A 17,804-nucleotide genomic window follows, 5' to 3' on the forward strand; every position below is an offset into this window, starting at 1 on the left:
TCCGAGAGCTGTTTTAACGCCATCTGTAGGTTGTGAGCGGCGGTAACAACTATTGAGGAACTAGTGAGTAGTTTTTGTCATAAAAAAAAATGTCTCGTGAGGAAAACTTGGCTTTGGTTGTAATGAGTAGTGCGGTCATATTAATGGCTGGGCTAAATAAAAAAGAGAGAAAACCTCGACGTTGGTGGAGGACGGAGCTGTATAAAAAACGGTCTGGCGCGGAATTAATGTTGGACTTAAAGGCTCAGAGTATGAGTGGGCAATACAAAAATTTCTCAAGGATGTCTCCTTCCGATTTCGAGGATCTTCTCAAGAGAATAGGACCTTTAATTTCGAAGACGGAAACTCGTATGCGTTCTCCTATCTCCGCTCAAGACAGGTAAGCTCATATTGTTCATACGTTTTGCTTGGATTCCCCCCTTCCCTTCTTTTTCAATTTTAAAAAGAAAATCAAATCATTGCAGACACAAATTCCTTTTGGAGTTTTATAATTGTCATGTTTAATTCTTTTGTTACATTTATTAGTCAAATTATTTGCTTATAATTGTGCATATCTTATCAGCTATAAGCAGCACATTTTAAAAAATGTGCTGCGATAAATGTGTAGTTCTTATAGAGCGATTTAGACAAGTTTTGGCGTGAATTTGATAGTAATTGTAGTTGCTTAATAGAAAATAAGCAATACGAAGTCAGCCAATGCATAATGCGAGTATAAATTTATACAGGTTGGCTTTAACGCTGCGATACCTCGCAACCGGAGATTCGTATACCAGTCTGCAGTATCTCTTCAGAATTTCAAAGCAATCAATTGGGCGAATAATTCCAGAGGTTTGTGCAGCACTTATCCAAGAATTGAAAGGATACGTTAAGGTAATTAAAAAAAATTTAGCTTGTTCGATATTTTTTATTGGTTTCTTGTGGCTCCCGACTTCCCATTTGAAAAACAGTAAGCATCAGACCCACAACATATATATAACTTCATTACACGCAAATACGGATAATCTCGCCACTGGATTTATCACATTGCGGAGATATCTTTCAGCCCAGCTTCGTGGCAAAGTTGAACACATTATGATGTGGTTGACTACACTACACACATAACTCGCCTCTTCCATAGGAAATGGTAGTAAATTGCAGTATGGACAGTTTGAAAAAATTACTCAAAAATGTTTTCTCAAAAATTTCAGTTTAAATATATTTATTGACAAAAGAAAAAAAAATTACACATAATCATCGAAATCATCATGTGACTGTTGGCTCATTGTTGAAGTCGATGGTGACTCCATCGAGACAGGCCTTGAAGGGCGCGGTGATGAACTTACCGCAGAAAGATGAGAGATGTGTGGCCTAGATGGCCTATATGTTGTCAAGGCACTTTCACGGGGCCAATCGTACAACCCTTGATCGGCTTTCATCAAAATTTCAAATACTGCGCATTGAACCGCTCTCTGTGCATCTGGAGAAAAGTTTTTTGTTTTCGCAGCGGCGTAATTGAAGAAAGATGAAATCTCATCATTCTCTGCTGGCATTTTCTTCAGGTTCGAAGAAGCACTCTTCAGAATAGAAAATGCGCTTGAAAACATTTCTGCGTTGGAATCTTTGTCTTTACTTTTCCGTTTAAGAGGTCTCTGAGGAGTGCCGATTTCCTCTGGTGGAGCATCTTCATCTCCTGCCACAATATATTCCACCTGCAGTTCTTCTTCTCCAACAGCATCCAAATTTTCCTGAAAATACATATAGTGAGAAACCATGAGTTCAATACAATGAACAAATTATTTCATGTTCTTGAAGCAGAGAAAAACCATTCTTAACCACAGCATGTATTTTTTTTGTGTTAGAAAGAAATTTCTCTACTTATGAAGATTAAAAATGATTTATTTCATTTAATAAAATTTAATATGTTCAATGATTAGTCAATGATTTTTGCTTTAGGAAATTATATTGTTTTATTTTATTTCAGCGTCCCAGCACACCCACTGATTGGAAGGAAATCGCTACAGCCTTTGAAAAAATTTGAAATCTGCCTCACTGTGTAGGTGCCCTCGATGGCAAACATGTAACTCTACAAGCCCCCATAAAATCTGGCAGTGACTATTTCAATTACAAATCTTTCTTCAGTGTGGTCCTGTTAGCATTGGTGGATGCAGAGTACAATTTCATTTTTGCTGACGCAGGGTGTCAAGGCAGAATATCGGATGGGGGGGGGGGGTTTCAAAACATGTAAACTGTACAATATGCTCACAGAAAATACAATGGGATTGCCATTAGCAGAAGAACTTCCTGGACGCAGTATGAAAGTTCCATACTTCGTTGTAGGTGACAGTGCATTTCCTCTAAGTGAAAACATCATGAAGCCCTATTCGGGAGAGCATCCAAAAGGTTCAGTCAAGAGGATTTTCAACTACAGACTGAGTAGAGCTCGCCGAGTTGTGGAAAATGCTTTCGGAATATCAAGCTCAGTATTTCGGGTACTGAGAAAACCAATGCTTCTGGAGCCGGAGAAGGCAGAGTTGATAATAATGTGCATCATCATGTTACATAATTATTTAAGGGCCAATTCAAAGAATTTATACACACCACCTGGCTCACTAGATCATGAAGAGAATGGTGTTTTAACTATAGGGTCGTGGAGGAACACCGAAGACATGACCTCTATGGTACCGCTGAAAAATACACCTAGAAGATCTTCAGCCAACTTCCACAAAATAAGATATGAATTAGCTGACTATTGCATGAAAGAAGGGGCTCTGTCCTGGCAGAATTTATATTCATGAACATGGTCAAATCTTGACGAATATGGTAATAAAAATTATTAAACGAATGTGAAGGAATTATTTTGATGCAATTGTATGTCATTACACCAGCGGTTCCCAAATGGTGTTCGGTGGATCCCTTGGGGCTCTGTGTTGACTCCCAGGGACCCCTCGGCCACTCAAGGAAAATAAAAACCAAGTAAGTTTGAAAAAAATATTTTTAAAAATAAACACAAATCAGTATAAAATGGGCCCGAGGCAGGGTAGGGAATCATGTCTTTGAACACTCTTCGGTACAGTAGGGGAGTATTTAATCAACCTATGTTATTGTCCCTACTTGTATTTTAATGAAGTTTGGAACATATAAGTAAAGCTTTATTTTACTCACTGTATCTATTCTACTCCTCGGAGTATCCCTATCCTGTAAAAATCGGAACGCTTCATAAGCAAACCATCTGCTGACAAAAACGTCCGTGGTTCCTAGAAAAAAAATATATTCATGCAACATTTCAATGCCAGTTTATGTAAAAAAATATATTTGGGTGTATAATCATTAATGTGTGCTGATCGGTTTAACAATCAACAGGTTTAATATTACATCATTTCAATGTTTTTTGCAATCAATTCTGTTCAATCAACACACATTAATCGAGATAACAAAATAATTAGGGGTAAACGTTAAGAAATATTATCGAGAGATCATGTTTTACTTCAAGTTAGAACTATAGATAAATATATAGAAATTCTCAATACAAAAAAACCACCTACCTTTTCCTGTTCCTTTACTATTTTTTTCTCTGGCTTTTTCTCTACGGTAGGATGCCAGCAGGCTAATTATTTTCGACTTGCACTCATCTGCTGGTCGGCCCATGGTGCAGCTAATCTCTCGCCACGCATCCTCCTTCAAATTCTTGCGGAAATGATGTACATGGCGAGGATCCCATAATAATGTTTGGGATTTATACATTTCAATCAGCTGAAAACAATCTTCTTCGGTCCATGCCATATGATAAACGAATTTAATGACTATTAAAATGACGATAAATGACTATTAAAATGACGATAAATGACTATTAAAATGACGATAAATGACTATTAAAAATGACAAATTTATTAGGACTATAAATGGCTTTCGCGAAATAAGACGAGGAAAAAAAATTGAGGCTCTAGATAGGCTCAGAAGCACGTACAAACACGCACACCGATAATGACACCGTCCAATCTAGAAGGAAGAATCCCTTTGTGTTCGTCGAAAAAACCGACTCCCAGTGGACCGGTTCAAACAGATCAAGAATGATTCGTTAATCGTTCGCAACACCGTACAAATTACTGAACAACCGATTGCGAACGCTTGCATTACACGATCCGCGCGCTAGTGTATACGCGCCTTAATGTAATTTATGGAGGGATTGTAATTTGTTGGCTAAACGTTATAAAGGCAAAAGTTTAAATGCACTTTTGTTTACATGGAGTCGAAATGCGTTGTGCTTATATTTAAATAACAAGACACACAAAGTTTGGTTTTATGGTGGGTAAAGTAAAACTGAATGCTTAAAGATGGAAGAGTACGATGCGGATGCCCTATCGTGGCGCCGCCTTCATTTGAGTCGAGCAAAGCTCAAAGCTTCCGGCAGGACATCTGCCTTATTGGCTGGATTCGCGATGGTAAGTTGCAGGACTTGCACTCGTGCATATTATATATATCTCCTCCAACATGGACCTCCCATAAAGTGCAAAGTCCCAGTCCCCTGTGCAGGATCTGGTATATATATATATATATGCATTGAGCACATGTTCTTTGCTCCCCCCCTGAAAAAAGTTGAAATGACGTTCCTGCACCAAACCCTCTTTGGTGCTACGATTACTGCCCAAATACCCCAAAAACATCGGAAATAAAAAAAAAAGTTCAATATATTAATATAATTATTGTTATTTAATCAATAAACACCTGCGGCATGCAAACGGCTTCGTTCCTCGCGCCAATAAGAGGTCCCCCGCCCCTGAAAATATTGGCCTCTGACCACCACAAATGCTTGAACTTGAACTACCAGACAGATACCCATGTTAATATTCCTTACGGGACCTCTAACGTAAAGGGTATCTGTTGGAAAAGCACCACAAATTCTAGATAGCCTTTGACTTGGGTGGACCTTTTTTTTTGTATCTAGTGTTGTGTATGATTTTTTAGTGCTGCCATCTATATCTCAGAAGTGAAGTGAGTGATGTGTAGTGACTGAATATTTGTACTGTTTGTAGGACTGTTGCTCTCTGTGGCGAGACTTTTTAACGGGGAGATCAACTTGGAGATTTAACTTGGGTGGACCAACAGAAACTGTCGCTCACATCTTTTTACACCATCAACTTCATTAGTAAATAGCAGGTTGGGCATTCGTATTTGTTGGCTATCAGGCCCATCTTCATACAGAAGTCTAACACTTCTCGGCCCTTGAAATTGCAGCTGGTGGAGATACATTAATCCTTAAAAAACAGGAAATAGCTTGAAAAAACAGCACGTAAAAAGCAAAACGAAAGGGCGATAAGGTGGAAAAGAAAATCGGGTGCAGTGGCAACATCTATGTTTTAGAACCTGGAAGAAGAACCTGTTGGTGACATAATGTCACTGTTTTGGCTCATACAAAAATTTGCTGACAAAATGGTATACCGTATATTGGAAATTGGTGAAAGGTAAGTTACAGGAATTTTGTCCCCCATCCATATAATATATGACTTTCAACCTGGGGCCCCCTTAAAGTACACGTTTGCATGGGTACCAGGCTTCGAGCCTGGGGTCCCAAAGATGACTTTTTTATCTTTTTTTCACACTATAAATTCACTGTTGAGGAGCATTGCCAAGATCCTAACTTAGGGGCCCTTTGCAAGGTGTTTGAGGCGGTTCTTGGGCTGTGCCATCTCACAGCATGTCAAATTCAGGACAGCTATATCCTCCCTGTTGGCAATTTTTTCTTTGCCAAGAAAGATTTCTGAATGAAAATTTTCTCTACGAAAAGTCGCAAAGAGTGAGACGGAGTGGATGAAGAATCCGGATCTGACTCCAGCGAACTCAATAAATTGACGAAATATAACGTTTATTAATTTGAAGAAAGACATGGTAAAAAATAAATATATAAAAACAACATTTAGAAAATAACTTGCCTTGGCGATAAATTTCTTGAATTTTACTGTGAAAGGAAATTGATGAGAGGAAAATTTAAAAAAATATATTGCTGATTATAAATTGAAGTAGCTCTAGAACAATCAGTCTAATAGGGGAGCCTAGAGTATCTCTGACCTGGGTGCCATCAAGATCAGTCTGGGCAAAGTTGAGAGACCTCAATTGCATAGGTGCCTTCGTGTTAAGGAGATTTGATCTATGTTTTCTAGGGTAAGTATGTGAATTGGTAGGGGCCCCTGGATATCAACCTTGATTAATTCCCAATACCTTTTTTGCCAAGTTTTTAATCATGTCATAATAGCGATATGTTGCCAATGTCATCCTTCAGGATGCTCTGAAACATAGATGTTTTGGTTGTTCCTACAAGCGGAAACCTGTAATCTGAGTAAATAGCACCAAATCAGGTCTGGCAATTAAAAAACAGTCGCTAAACAGCAGCATACCATATATTGTGAATTTACCTATCACTTTTATCTGAGAGCTTATGGTGCTGTTAAGATGCCCCTAGTACCCACGATGCTGTTCACAGCTTAACACAGCCTTGTATTTAATTTAATTTATTTATTCCATTATTAATTAAAGACAAATCCAGTGCTGTAACTAGCCATTCCTATGCTGCGTGCAAGAATTTGTATTTAGGTCCCTTTTGGTTCATTCTTGGGCCCAGAATGGGCCTTTTCTAAGTGGCCTGAGTGCAGGTGCATCTGTTACACCTGCCTAGTTACGACACTGCATAAATCCCTTAACACTTCAATGATGGCTCTGGCTGTAAGAGATCCACGCTCTCACTTTGTTATGACTGCACTGAAAAATTAAGAGTGGGGGAAGCTACCACCAGTTTTACATTAATGCATCTGATTTAATTTTATCGCTTTTTCCCAAAATATATGTATTTGTGATTATATGATAAATTTTTGGTTGTGGATCTCACAGATACTACGCCACCGTTGGTGTTACTCCAGAGGTGCCACCATAGGAATGTCAATTGGATGTAAGAGTTTTTTAGTCCATTGGTGAGGGTGGTTGCTATCTGGATTTATTTGTATTCAGCAGAGGTACTCTCGTGAGACGATGACTTCTGTATGTCATAGAGCAGAGGTCTTCTACCTTTTTCCAGTCACAAACTCTACCTGTACCCATCATCAAAAGAAGAGCATCCTTACGTAAAGTTTATTTATACAATATTGTTGGCCCAAGATCTATACAAGAGGATGTGGTAGATTTAACATATGCTTTGAAACATTAGACAAGAAATCGGAGATTGTGAGGAAGTTAACAATAGTAGAGGGAAGCTTGTTCCATTCAACTATGGTATTGGGAAAGAAACTATTTAAAACAATCTGTAGAGGCAAAAATACGTTTTAATTTTTTGGGGTGGTCAAGTCTATTGGAAATGCAGGAAGGTCTAGACAAAATACTGGACGTATCAAAATTTAAATTACCATGAATAATTTCGTAAAGCATGGCTAAGCAGGAGATAAGTTGGTGAGTAGCGAGTGGGTGGAGATTAAGTTCGAGATCGGAAACTGAACTAAAAGATGACCAGCAGTTGTGAATAAAGTGGGCAAATTTATTTTGGATAGATTCAAGTTTGTCTATGTTACTAGAGGTATGGGGGTCCCAGACCTCAGCTGCATAAGAAAGAACGGGAGAAATATAAGTTTGGTAGCAGAGAAGTCGGACATCACAAGTAAAATGTTTGAGGTTGTGGCGAAGGAAAAAAAGTTTGTTGAGGCATTTCTGGTAGACATAATTGATATGATTATTCCAACGGAGATCAGCCAAGATAATGACTCCCAGATATTTAAATTGAGAAACTTGGGATATGGTTACGTTATTGATCGAGTATGAGAATTCAAGGGGAAGAATTTTACGTGTAGCTCTCATGAAAACTGTTTTAGATAGGTTAATAGGCATGTGCCAACACGAGCACCATTCTGAGATGGGTTTCAGGGAGGTCGTTTATATAAATTAAAAACAGTTAAGGCAAGAGAACCGCTCCTTGAGGAGTACCTGAATTTACAGTGGAAAAAGGTGAATCGTGATCTTTAAAATGAATGAATTGTTTACGATTTTTAGGAAAGCTTCTAACCATTTGAGCAATTGTACATTAAGACCAAGATTTGAAAGTTTAAGGAGGAGTCTATTGTGCAGAACTTTATCGTAGGCTTTAGAGAAATCCAAGAAGATGATATCTGTTTGTACCTTCCCGTCAATGGCTTCGGTAAGTGGTAAGGTCATGGCCCCCACATCCTGTAGCGGGTGTCCCTAGGCTGGGATCTTTTGCGGGCCTCTCGGTCAGACTTTTAACGGGCCCCTTCTGTAGTTAATTATTGCGTTTGGGATACCACAGGAATCTGGTGGTATGCCTTTACAAGATCGAGTTTAGAAAATATTCTTTTTCCAACCAGACCGAAAGAAAAGTCTTGAATATTGGGAATAGGATAACGATCAGGAGTAGTTACGGCATTCAACCGACGAAAATCACCACATATGCGCCAACCACCTGTCTTTTTTGGGACTAGGTGGATAGGACTAGCCCAAGGGCTTTTGCTAGGACGAATGATGCCTTGCTTCAAAAGCAAGTTAAATTCTTTCTTGACGGCAAAAAGTTTTTCAGGAGAAAGACGTCTAGCCTTTGCGAAGACGGGAGGCCCTGATGTTTCGATGAAGTGGATAATGGCATGTGGTTTGGGTTGAGAATTTAAGACCGAGCCAGTGAGATTTGGGAACTTGGTCAAAATTTTATGGTATGTAGTGGCACCAGAAACTGTAGTTAGACCGAGAGAAGGACCAGTGGTAACGACACCAAGAGAGTATAGAGTTGTCAAATTATCAACCAACCGGCGATTCTTGACATCAACAAGTAAACCGAATCTCTCCAAGAAATCGGCACCCAAAATAGGACTTGTGACGTCGGCCACTAAGAAATTGAATGAGAATATTCTCCTCAGTCCGAGATCAAGTTCAAAATGCTTAGTTCCATATGTGTGAATTTTAGTGCCATTAGCCGCATATAACGAAAGGTCGTCAGGCTTGGAAACTTTGGCAAGTGATTTAGGAAAACAGCTCACAGCTGCACCACTGTCAACAAGAAAACGAATTTTTGATTTTCTATCACAAATGAATAAGCGACTTTGAAAGTGGCAATCTCCGGCCGCCGCTGTAACAGGATTGCCCACTAGTTTTCCGAGTGTTGGCAAGGTGAAATGCAACGATGTGCTTTTTCACCATATCGAGCATGATACCAGCACAATTTGCGTCGATCGGAGCGATCTGAAGATTTTTTCCGCTCACGAGTTTTCGAATTGTTTCGCGACCGACCTCTGTATTGGTTTCGAGAACGAGAGAGCTCTTCGACTCGTGTAGCGAGCGATGCAATTTCTTTTTTAAGCTCATGCAACTCTGAAGAAGGCAGAGGAGGTTGAGACACCTGAGAAACGACAGCGTTGAAACTCGAAGCTTCTAATATGCGATCAGCTATCTGAGCTAAAGAGTCAAGAGGATCCCGACAAATCGACAAAATTTGTTGAACACTGACGGGTAATCTTTGCTGCCATAATGTGCTCAAAACATCATCACTGATTGTGTTATTCGACAAGTTTCGCATCTCACAAAGTAGCTGGGACGGTTTTTTGTCGCCTAGCTCGCACTCATGAAAAAGAGATTTCAAGCGAGCAGTTTCAGATTGAGCAAATCGGGAAAGAATACGTTTCTTTAGAGTCTCATATAAATCGTGTGAGGGAGGATTACGTACTAAATCACTCACGTAAGACAAGATTTTTGTGTCGAGAACGGAAATCACCGAATGAAACTTCGTCTTATCCGCGGTAATGCCTGCCGTGATAAACTGGGATTCCACTTGAAGGAACCATAAATCAACGTCGGCTTCCCAAAATGGAGGCGCACGGAATGAAACACGTGAGACTTCGGTTCCCGAAAGGGAAAGTTCAGTCTGACTAGCAGTTGCTTGCGGATTTGCCATAGCGAAAGAATGAAGACGGCAATAGTCCTACGAAAGAGAGAAATATTCACTCACCACGAAACTGAAATTAAAATCCACATTGCAGAGAGGTATTCATGATTCGTTGTAACGAATCCGATAGTCCTGAGTCACCAGTTTGTGGACACCATATGTAGTTGCCGGAGGTGATAATGACATTTAAATTGAAGTAGCTATTTATCCATAGTTAAATTTTATTTGACTCCACTAAGACTGTTCAATTCTAGATACGGTTAAATATACGGTTTATTAATTAGAAGAAACACACGGCACGTTAACACATATATACGAAATAATAATACACGGACACACAGTCAAAAGACATCTCTACTCTGCAAGAAACCAAAGCCTTCTATGCGAAAAGCGGAAGAGAGGCTAAGAAAAGGCGCGCGCACATAACGAGGTGTTGGCAGATTTATGCTATTCGAAACCAACACCTACACACTCTTGCCGACAGCATCGCCACAGATATCTGTTTGTACCTTCCCGTCAATGGCTTCGGTAAGTGGTAAGGTCATGGCCCCCACATCCTGTAGCGGGGGTCCCTAGGCTGGGATCTTTTGCGGGCCTCTCGGTCAGACTTTTAACGGGCCCCTTCTGTAGTTAATTTATTGCGTGAAAAAGTAAAAAAATAATGATAAAATCGTCCCGGGCCCCAAGGCTAGAGCCCTGTCAGCCCACCCTATGTGGGGGCCATGGGTAAGGTCATGGATGAAAAGGGACAGTTGGGATGTAGTAGGAAGGGATCGTCTGAAGCCGTGTTGGTTGGGAAAGAAAAAGGTAATGGAGTCTAAATGTGCCTGGATTTCCTTTGCTATAAGATGTTTGAAAATTTTACTACAAGATGAAGTAATAGATATTGTGATCTGAAGTTAAGGGGGTCAGAGAGGGGACCGGTTTTGTGAATGGGAATAATTTTATTGATTTTCCAATCGGTGGGGAGTATAGTGGTATTTAGTGAGATGTTAAATAAGATTAGAAGATAGTCTATATTCTTCCACGCAATATTTGAGAATGGAGTTTGGAATGTCATCGGGCCTACAGAATGGGGTTTCAGTATTTTAGTAACTTCAAAATACCTTCTTTAGTAAAAAGGACCAGATTTGAGTTATGGACAGAATCGACGAATGATTATTGTGGTGGAGTGGGATGGTTCCCAACTTAAAGACTTTATTTTTCAATTTAGGGGTTGGGTGAATGATTCGAGTGTTCTGGGAGAGGAGTGGCCTAAAGTGGGGGGGGGGGGGGTTGTGGTTTGAGAGGAGTGAGAAGGCGAAGGAGGGTTACTACTAGATTGGGTGTGGAAGATAGGGACAATATCGTTAGTAGTGGGATCCCAAACATATTTACAGTTATTGATAAGAGCAAAATTATGATAAAGTTTAACCTTCAGGCCCCTATCACGAAATTTTTGAGAAGCATTCTACATTTTCCCACGAAGCTTGCGTGTTTTGAATGTGAAGTCTTCCGAGATTGATATGTTACTATTTTCAAACTTAAAGGCATTTTTTAGAATGTCACTTTTAATTTTGAATTTGTTAAATTTGATGATGGAGAGTCTGTACCCGATCCTGTAACTGCAAAGAAGTGGGGATTATTCAACTTTTGGTGAGGGCCTTTTAGGGTCTATTCTGTGACAACGATCTATATCGCTGGGTAAAATGTTTAATTCATGGAGGTCGGAGCAGCATTTAATGATTTTGGATTCCATTGTGCAGGGGGACTCAAAATCAACTTCTTCGGGATGTTATGAAATATCAGGTTGTCCCGGCAGAACGGTCCTCCAAATCAGTAATTTTGTTGGTGAGGGAGGATTGTAGTTCGGACAGATTTGAGGAGAGATCATATACTTGATTTTGGAGTTCCTCTATGGGAAAAAGTTACTCCTCAACTGCACTAAGACGCTCACATAATACATTAAGCTGATGACTGAATACATACAAATTAACATACAAATGCGTGAAATCAGGATGATTTCAATCCTCGAATGCAATATTTACAAAGCGTTTTAATTGGAACTTTGGTCAAGTGCTCACGCGAGCACTTTAGAAAACACTGTGGTGCTCGTGAGGCACGGGTTGAAGATGCCTACCATAGAGAGTACACGGTTCTGGATGCTGTGGCTGCTTACACATTTCAGTGCACCAGTGTTAAATGTCTGAGTGTTTCGTTTTATTGTGGCTCATCTCTCTCGCTCTCAAGCTAGCCGATGTTGACCCAAATGCTATTGGTCCTGGCACCAATTTTTTTTTCTGAAGTTGATGCACTCACAATACGCCCATGACAATATGGTACCTGAAAACCTCAGTGCCTGCTTGACTCTAGAGATAGTCACTTATACATCAGACCCAGCAATTTGTCTACAATCTAATGCATTTAGACCCTTTGTTTTTGCATATGTTCAACTATAACTGCTCCTGTGACCAGCACTCCTTGTATTGCTGTGGAACTGCTTATGCATCTCTTTTGCATATTGCCAACTGTCTCTAGTTGGATTACTCTCGAGTGTGCTGTATGTATAGATTGTGATCGGGGCATATGCAGGATAAATTTTTGGTGGGGGACACAGAATATTTTTTCCAGAGAAATCTTGTGAGTTACAGCAAAAGATTGGTAGTTTGATTCTCTGCAGAGGTATGTGATTTTTCTTTCCAAACTTCATTTTTTATACCGTTTCACTTACTGAATAGGTTAAGTCTACTCTTAAGTTTTTATTGATACATGTGTATATACAGTAAACTCTCGATAAACCAGCTCGCATCCAGTAATCCACAGTTTTTAGGTGGATTTTCATCGAACATAGAAGAGGAAATTATGTCGCTCTATGTCTGTGTACAGAAGTATATGTTATTTAAATGTGGTCTTTCAATTGACTTCCGGTAATCTGGCGATTTTGATAATCTGGCACACCCTGGTCTGATATGTATACAGATTAGCAAAAGTCTACTGTATTTGTTTTGAAGATGTAATTTAAAATGTACAGAAATGGACAAATGTTGATTCAAAACTCATTAAAATATATATATTTTCGTCCTGTTTTAAATCATTACCTTGTTACTTTTAGGTTGCGATGGTTGAGGTTCAGCTGAGTCACAATGTACCAAAATTCCTGCTCATAGCGTTCAGTATATGTACAACATTACTGGTTGCCGTCCATATGTTGGCTCTTCTCATATCCACTTGCATTCTACCGAACATAGAAGCAGTAACAAGTGGCCCGGGCATGACTGCAGTAAGTGAATCTCCGCATGAGAAACTCCATTACTACATCGAGACAGCTTGGGCATTCTCCACCGTTTTCGGTATCCTACTTTTCTTGTTTGAAATAGCCATTCTGTGCTGGATAAAATTCTACGACTACAGTTTCAACGCAGCTCTTTATGCGACGATTGTACTTTTACCCGTTGTTATTCTCTTCTTAGCCTTTGCGATTCATTTCTACAGACAGCTTGTTGCTCACAAGTATGAAAGATATACCCGTGGCCTGCAAGAGCTTGAATCGATGGTTTCACAACTTCAACACAATGGTCCCGAATCTGGATCTGTTCAAATTGTGTGAAAGTCCTATACCTTACCCCAATCATTTTTTTACTATTAAAAAATGTTGTTTTTTTTTAAATTTTACATTTTAACCTCTTTTGAAGTATTATCATAGCATCTTTGCTGGCATTTTTTTATCAGGAATATTTTTTTCGACCTATGTCACCGAAATTTTTCCCCCCACGTTTGATCCTTTATTCATTTCTACTCTTTGGTAAAAATCTTACTTTATTCGGCACTTGTAAATATTTTGTTTAAGAGTTTCAACAGTATTTAGATATACAAATGTATCCACACACCTAATGCCAATGTTATTTGTTTTATACGTTATTCAGTGTTTCGTGCATCAAATTTTTTTCTTCACAAAAGTCCTTTCTTGTTTTAAATCTTATCAAATTAGCTTGAAGACTTGAGCAAAAAAAGATTGAGGGTAGAGTAATCAAAATGTTACTTTTTTTAAATCATTAAACAGTCATTTTATTGAACAGTGGTGCTTTGCAGTTCAACATTAAAATGTCATGAACAGGAGCGGCTTGTGCAAGGGGTGCGGTGCACCAGAGTGGAAACCTAAGCTTTTGTTCAGAAACAAATTTTTGAACAATAAAAAGTCATGACACCACAAGTTGTCCACTCTTTTGAGCTATACCTTGACGATGAAAATGTTGAGATAACTACAGGGAACAGGCAGGGCCTGGAATCGTAATACCAGAAACACAGGAATGGATTCCATCACACGAAGGTTAGTGTGTATTTTGGTTCCCCCATCCAGAGGTGGATTTATGGTTATGCCACCCTTCTAGTCTAACAAAAAAAAAATTCTAATTTTTTTTGCCCACTCATTCCTCCAATTACCTGCCCTGCTCTATAACCCGATTAACCCCCCCCCACCCAAAAAGTTACTTTTCTGGTCACTCACATGCTTACATATTGTTTCAATCACTCCCATGCTCTCTAGGTCTTTCTTTTCATTGCTCACTGACCTAGTCCCCTCACTCTCTGCAGAGGTGGATTTGTAGTTTTACAACTGTGGCATCACAAACTTAGCTGCCCTTCTCCCATTCTAGTAATTTTCTTGACTACTCATTCCTCAAATTTGCCACCCTGGGCTATAGGCCACTAAGCACCCTCACCTGAATGAAAATATGCCACTTGCCCCCAAGGGCGTAGCGAGGGGGGGGAGACTTGGGGGTCTGGTCCCCCCCCCCGAAATGTGAGAAAATGACCGAAAAAAGGGAAAAAGATGGCCAAATCCATTGTTCTGTCACTTTGGTCCCCCCCCCCAAAATGAAAGTGGTCCCCCCCCCCGAACAAAATTTCTGGCTACGCCCCTGCTTGCCCCACTCAAATAATTTTGCAGGAACGGTCGAATAAATACAAAGAAAGAATTAGAATTCTTTCGCACTTGTCCCGAGCTTGGAGCACCAGGAAACCCTTCTTTCTTCCCGTTTCACCCCAGGAACCTTCAAATAGGTGTTTTGGCATTAACAAGGTTCAACTCTATCAAAAAAATTAGATTAATTAAAAAATTCAATCCTAAATAGAAGGAAAATGATGATGGCTCATCATTATAAGAGCTATAATGTGGAAAAAGTTACTGGCATAATTAAAAATGCTGAAATAATTCTGGACTGAAAAAATGGGACAATTCCTTTTAAAGCAGGACATGGTTAAGTACATTTTGTAGGCTAAAAAAATGGTTTGTGGTTTTGAATTTTAGAAAATCGTGTTTATCCCAGATGTCCATGGCCAAAGCCTACCAGGGAGAGGGCAGCATATGAGGTTGTGTTTCTTTAGAGGCAGCACATGAAGTTTTGTTCCTAGGTGGTAGGCGAGGTAGAATCACCCCTATTCACGAACCAATGTCAAACTTCAGGACAGTATTTTCCATATCAGTCTATGGGAAGTGGATGAATTAGTTGTCACACAAATCCATCTAGTTACTTTTAATGGAAAACAAAGTTTTCAACCATCTGTTGTTATCTGATCTAGTAGTTTTGACGATTGTCAGTATCGTAGCTGCCAATTTTGGAGAATTAGGGAGATTTCCGTCAGGATCCGAACTCTGTACAAAAACAGATATGAAAGATTTTCCTCCTTTTTTGCAAAACATGAAATCATGCTGGCCATCCCTATCAACGCAAACCAATTATCATCCAACTTACCTGTCATTACTACTCTCAATTTAAAATCATGCCAACAAAAAATTGTCATTGGGACAGGAAGACATACACAAGGGTGCACAATTTTTCAAACTGTTGGTCAGGTATGCAATATTGCTATCCCTCACAAGCCAATGGGTGTTATATATAGGGTGACTGTGACCCATATTTTATGGGAAATACCAAAATTTTATTCTTTACTGAGAAATCAATGATTTTATTTCTAACCATATTAATTACAGTAAAGAATCGATTATCCAAAACAATTGGGAATAGAGTGCGTTTGGATAACTGATTCTTCGAATAACCAATCATTCATGGAAAAAAAATTGTACCAGTGTCATAGGAGTAATATGAAACAAAGAAACTGCCATATTAAACACAAAACTGTATATATTTTATATTGCACGTCTTACAAATAACAGAACTGACTAACCTAGTTTGATGAATTTAAAATGGCCATTAAAGTAGGCCTGTAGTTTAGGAAAAGAAGTCCAAAATTTTCTTTTGTTTCAAGAGCTGACACTTTTTTTTCCCACTAAATTGCGCAAATGTTTTAAAGATAGCATCATTCTTCTTGTTCTAACCACTTCATAGCTGTCTCAAGGCAATGAATTTGCCGACTGGAATGCTTTCTCTTAATCAGTAATTGGATAATCAATACTTTAATATATGTGATACTCATGGCTATTATTATGAAAGATGATAAAAGTTGTATTTTTATTCATCTTAATCCACGGTGACCTGCGTGTATTTACTTCATTTTTGACCATTGATTGTTTTTCTTTGACAGAACTTTGTTTACCTTAGACGACTTTTTTGATAATTGAAAATTTTCCAATAGGAATCCAGATTTACATTTTTATCATGGGAATATAATCAGCCTAATATTTCAGGCAAATTATGCCTAATAATTTAGCCCAATATCTTGTGTTTATTGATGTTTTCTACCTGAACACATGTTGAATGCTTGATATACAGCCATTGGCAGGCCGTATCTATCTGGTGGATCAGAGGTTGTATCATATAGGACATCTCACTGATTTGTCTGAGAAGAGGTCTATCTGACTCTGGCTGTTTGAAAAATTTCGACTTTTCCTCGCCAAACAGTTCTTTGTGCTTTAGCACAATGATGACAATGCTTGCGATGTAATTTTTTTGGGGAAAATACAAGCAATCACACACATACACACACAATTTTCCGGGAATAATATTTTTATTTTAAATTTCTTAAAAATGGAGGATTGAAATTAGAATGAGCAACAAGAACCCAAAAACAACCCAATAGGAATAGATTAATAAGAATTTTTATACATGTACGTGCCCCAGGAATTTCTGAATTAGAATTCCAAAGCACTGCTGCAGTACGAGTATGCTTCAGCATACCATAAAGACAGGACCAAAAACGTCTAATTTTCCAGTGCTCTCGTCCGTTATAACTTGGCACTTTTTTGTCTTGACAAATTTTCTTTGACTTTATGCTTTTCTGTTTAGTATTAAATATTTTCTTTAGTGTATTTAAATACACTAAAGAATAATGCCCATAAATTTGTCATTTTTAAACAAGGCATGCGGAAAGAAGCAAGTTAAAATGAGCCAACTTGGTGTTGAAAATGCTTAGTATGGTGATAATGGAAGAGTATCATTTTTCCAGTGAGCAGAGTATAAACAAATTTTGCATTTCAATGATACAATGCACACAAATTCTTGAGATCTTCCTTCATCCACCAACTTGGTCTGTTCTGAAACAAGACCAAAGTAAATTTTCTACACATTGAATTTTTTTTAAATACATTTTATCAGTATAATATGTATTAAAATAATATGTATTAAAATAATATGTATTAAAATAATATGTATAATATGTATTAAAATAATATGTATAATAAGTATTAAAATAATATGTATAATAAGTATTAAAATAATATGTATAATAAGTATTAAAATAATATGTATAATATGTATCAGTTAGATAATGATCTCTCTGGTGAAATGAAATATTTCTGTAGTACAGTCACCACTTTTCCGTTCAATGTATTTGAATAATCAGCTCTCTCCTTCTATCAGATAATATCACAACTCACTAGACTGACAGTCTTGGAAATAAACATTTTCGAGAGATTTTGATCAATGCAACTCAAAGTTTTTGGGTTTCGCCCTAGAAAATATATTACAGT

General features: G+C 38.5%; 2 protein-coding genes across 2 annotated transcripts; one reads left to right on the plus strand and one right to left on the minus strand.

The window, feature by feature from the left end:
- Positions 1–1,181: 1,181 nt before the first annotated feature.
- On the minus strand, positions 1,182–3,266 carry LOC149085807 (uncharacterized). The gene is made up of 2 exons (XM_089232226.1): positions 3,142–3,266; positions 1,182–1,724 (listed from the first exon to the last, which is right to left on the minus strand). Exons 1-2 carry the CDS (start codon positions 3,259–3,261, stop codon positions 1,221–1,223), a joined length of 624 nt encoding a protein of 207 aa, XP_089088352.1. The 5' UTR covers positions 3,262–3,266; the 3' UTR covers positions 1,182–1,220.
- An 803-nt stretch (positions 3,267–4,069) lies between these two features.
- LOC149085808 (calcium release-activated calcium channel protein 1-like) lies at positions 4,070–17,442 on the plus strand. Its single transcript, XM_089232227.1, has 2 exons — positions 4,070–4,418; positions 12,993–17,442. Exons 1-2 carry the CDS (start codon positions 4,311–4,313, stop codon positions 13,485–13,487), a joined length of 603 nt encoding a protein of 200 aa, XP_089088353.1. The 5' UTR covers positions 4,070–4,310; the 3' UTR covers positions 13,488–17,442.
- Positions 17,443–17,804: the final 362 nt, after the last annotated feature.

The sequence above is a fragment of the Pholcus phalangioides genome, unplaced genomic scaffold, assembly GCF_987345545.1.
Source record: "Pholcus phalangioides strain wild (caught in Gottingen) unplaced genomic scaffold, Ppha-v1.0 ptg000005l_1, whole genome shotgun sequence".
NCBI classification, from domain to species: domain Eukaryota; kingdom Metazoa; phylum Arthropoda; class Arachnida; order Araneae; family Pholcidae; genus Pholcus; species Pholcus phalangioides.

Bases quoted from the DNA above. Each gene is read 5' to 3' on its own strand.
- LOC149085807 (XM_089232226.1), bottom strand. From the start codon at position 3,261: ATGTTGCATGAATATATTTTTTTTCTAGGAACCACGGACGTTTTTGTC. The intron at 1,725-3,141 runs GTGAGTAAAATA...ATGTATTTTCAG, and splicing joins CGAGGAGTAGAATAGATACA to GAAAATTTGGATGCTGTTGG.
- LOC149085808 (XM_089232227.1), top strand. From the start codon at position 4,311: ATGGAAGAGTACGATGCGGATGCCCTATCGTGGCGCCGCCTTCATTTG. The intron at 4,419-12,992 runs GTAAGTTGCAGG...TGTTACTTTTAG, and splicing joins TATTGGCTGGATTCGCGATG to GTTGCGATGGTTGAGGTTCA.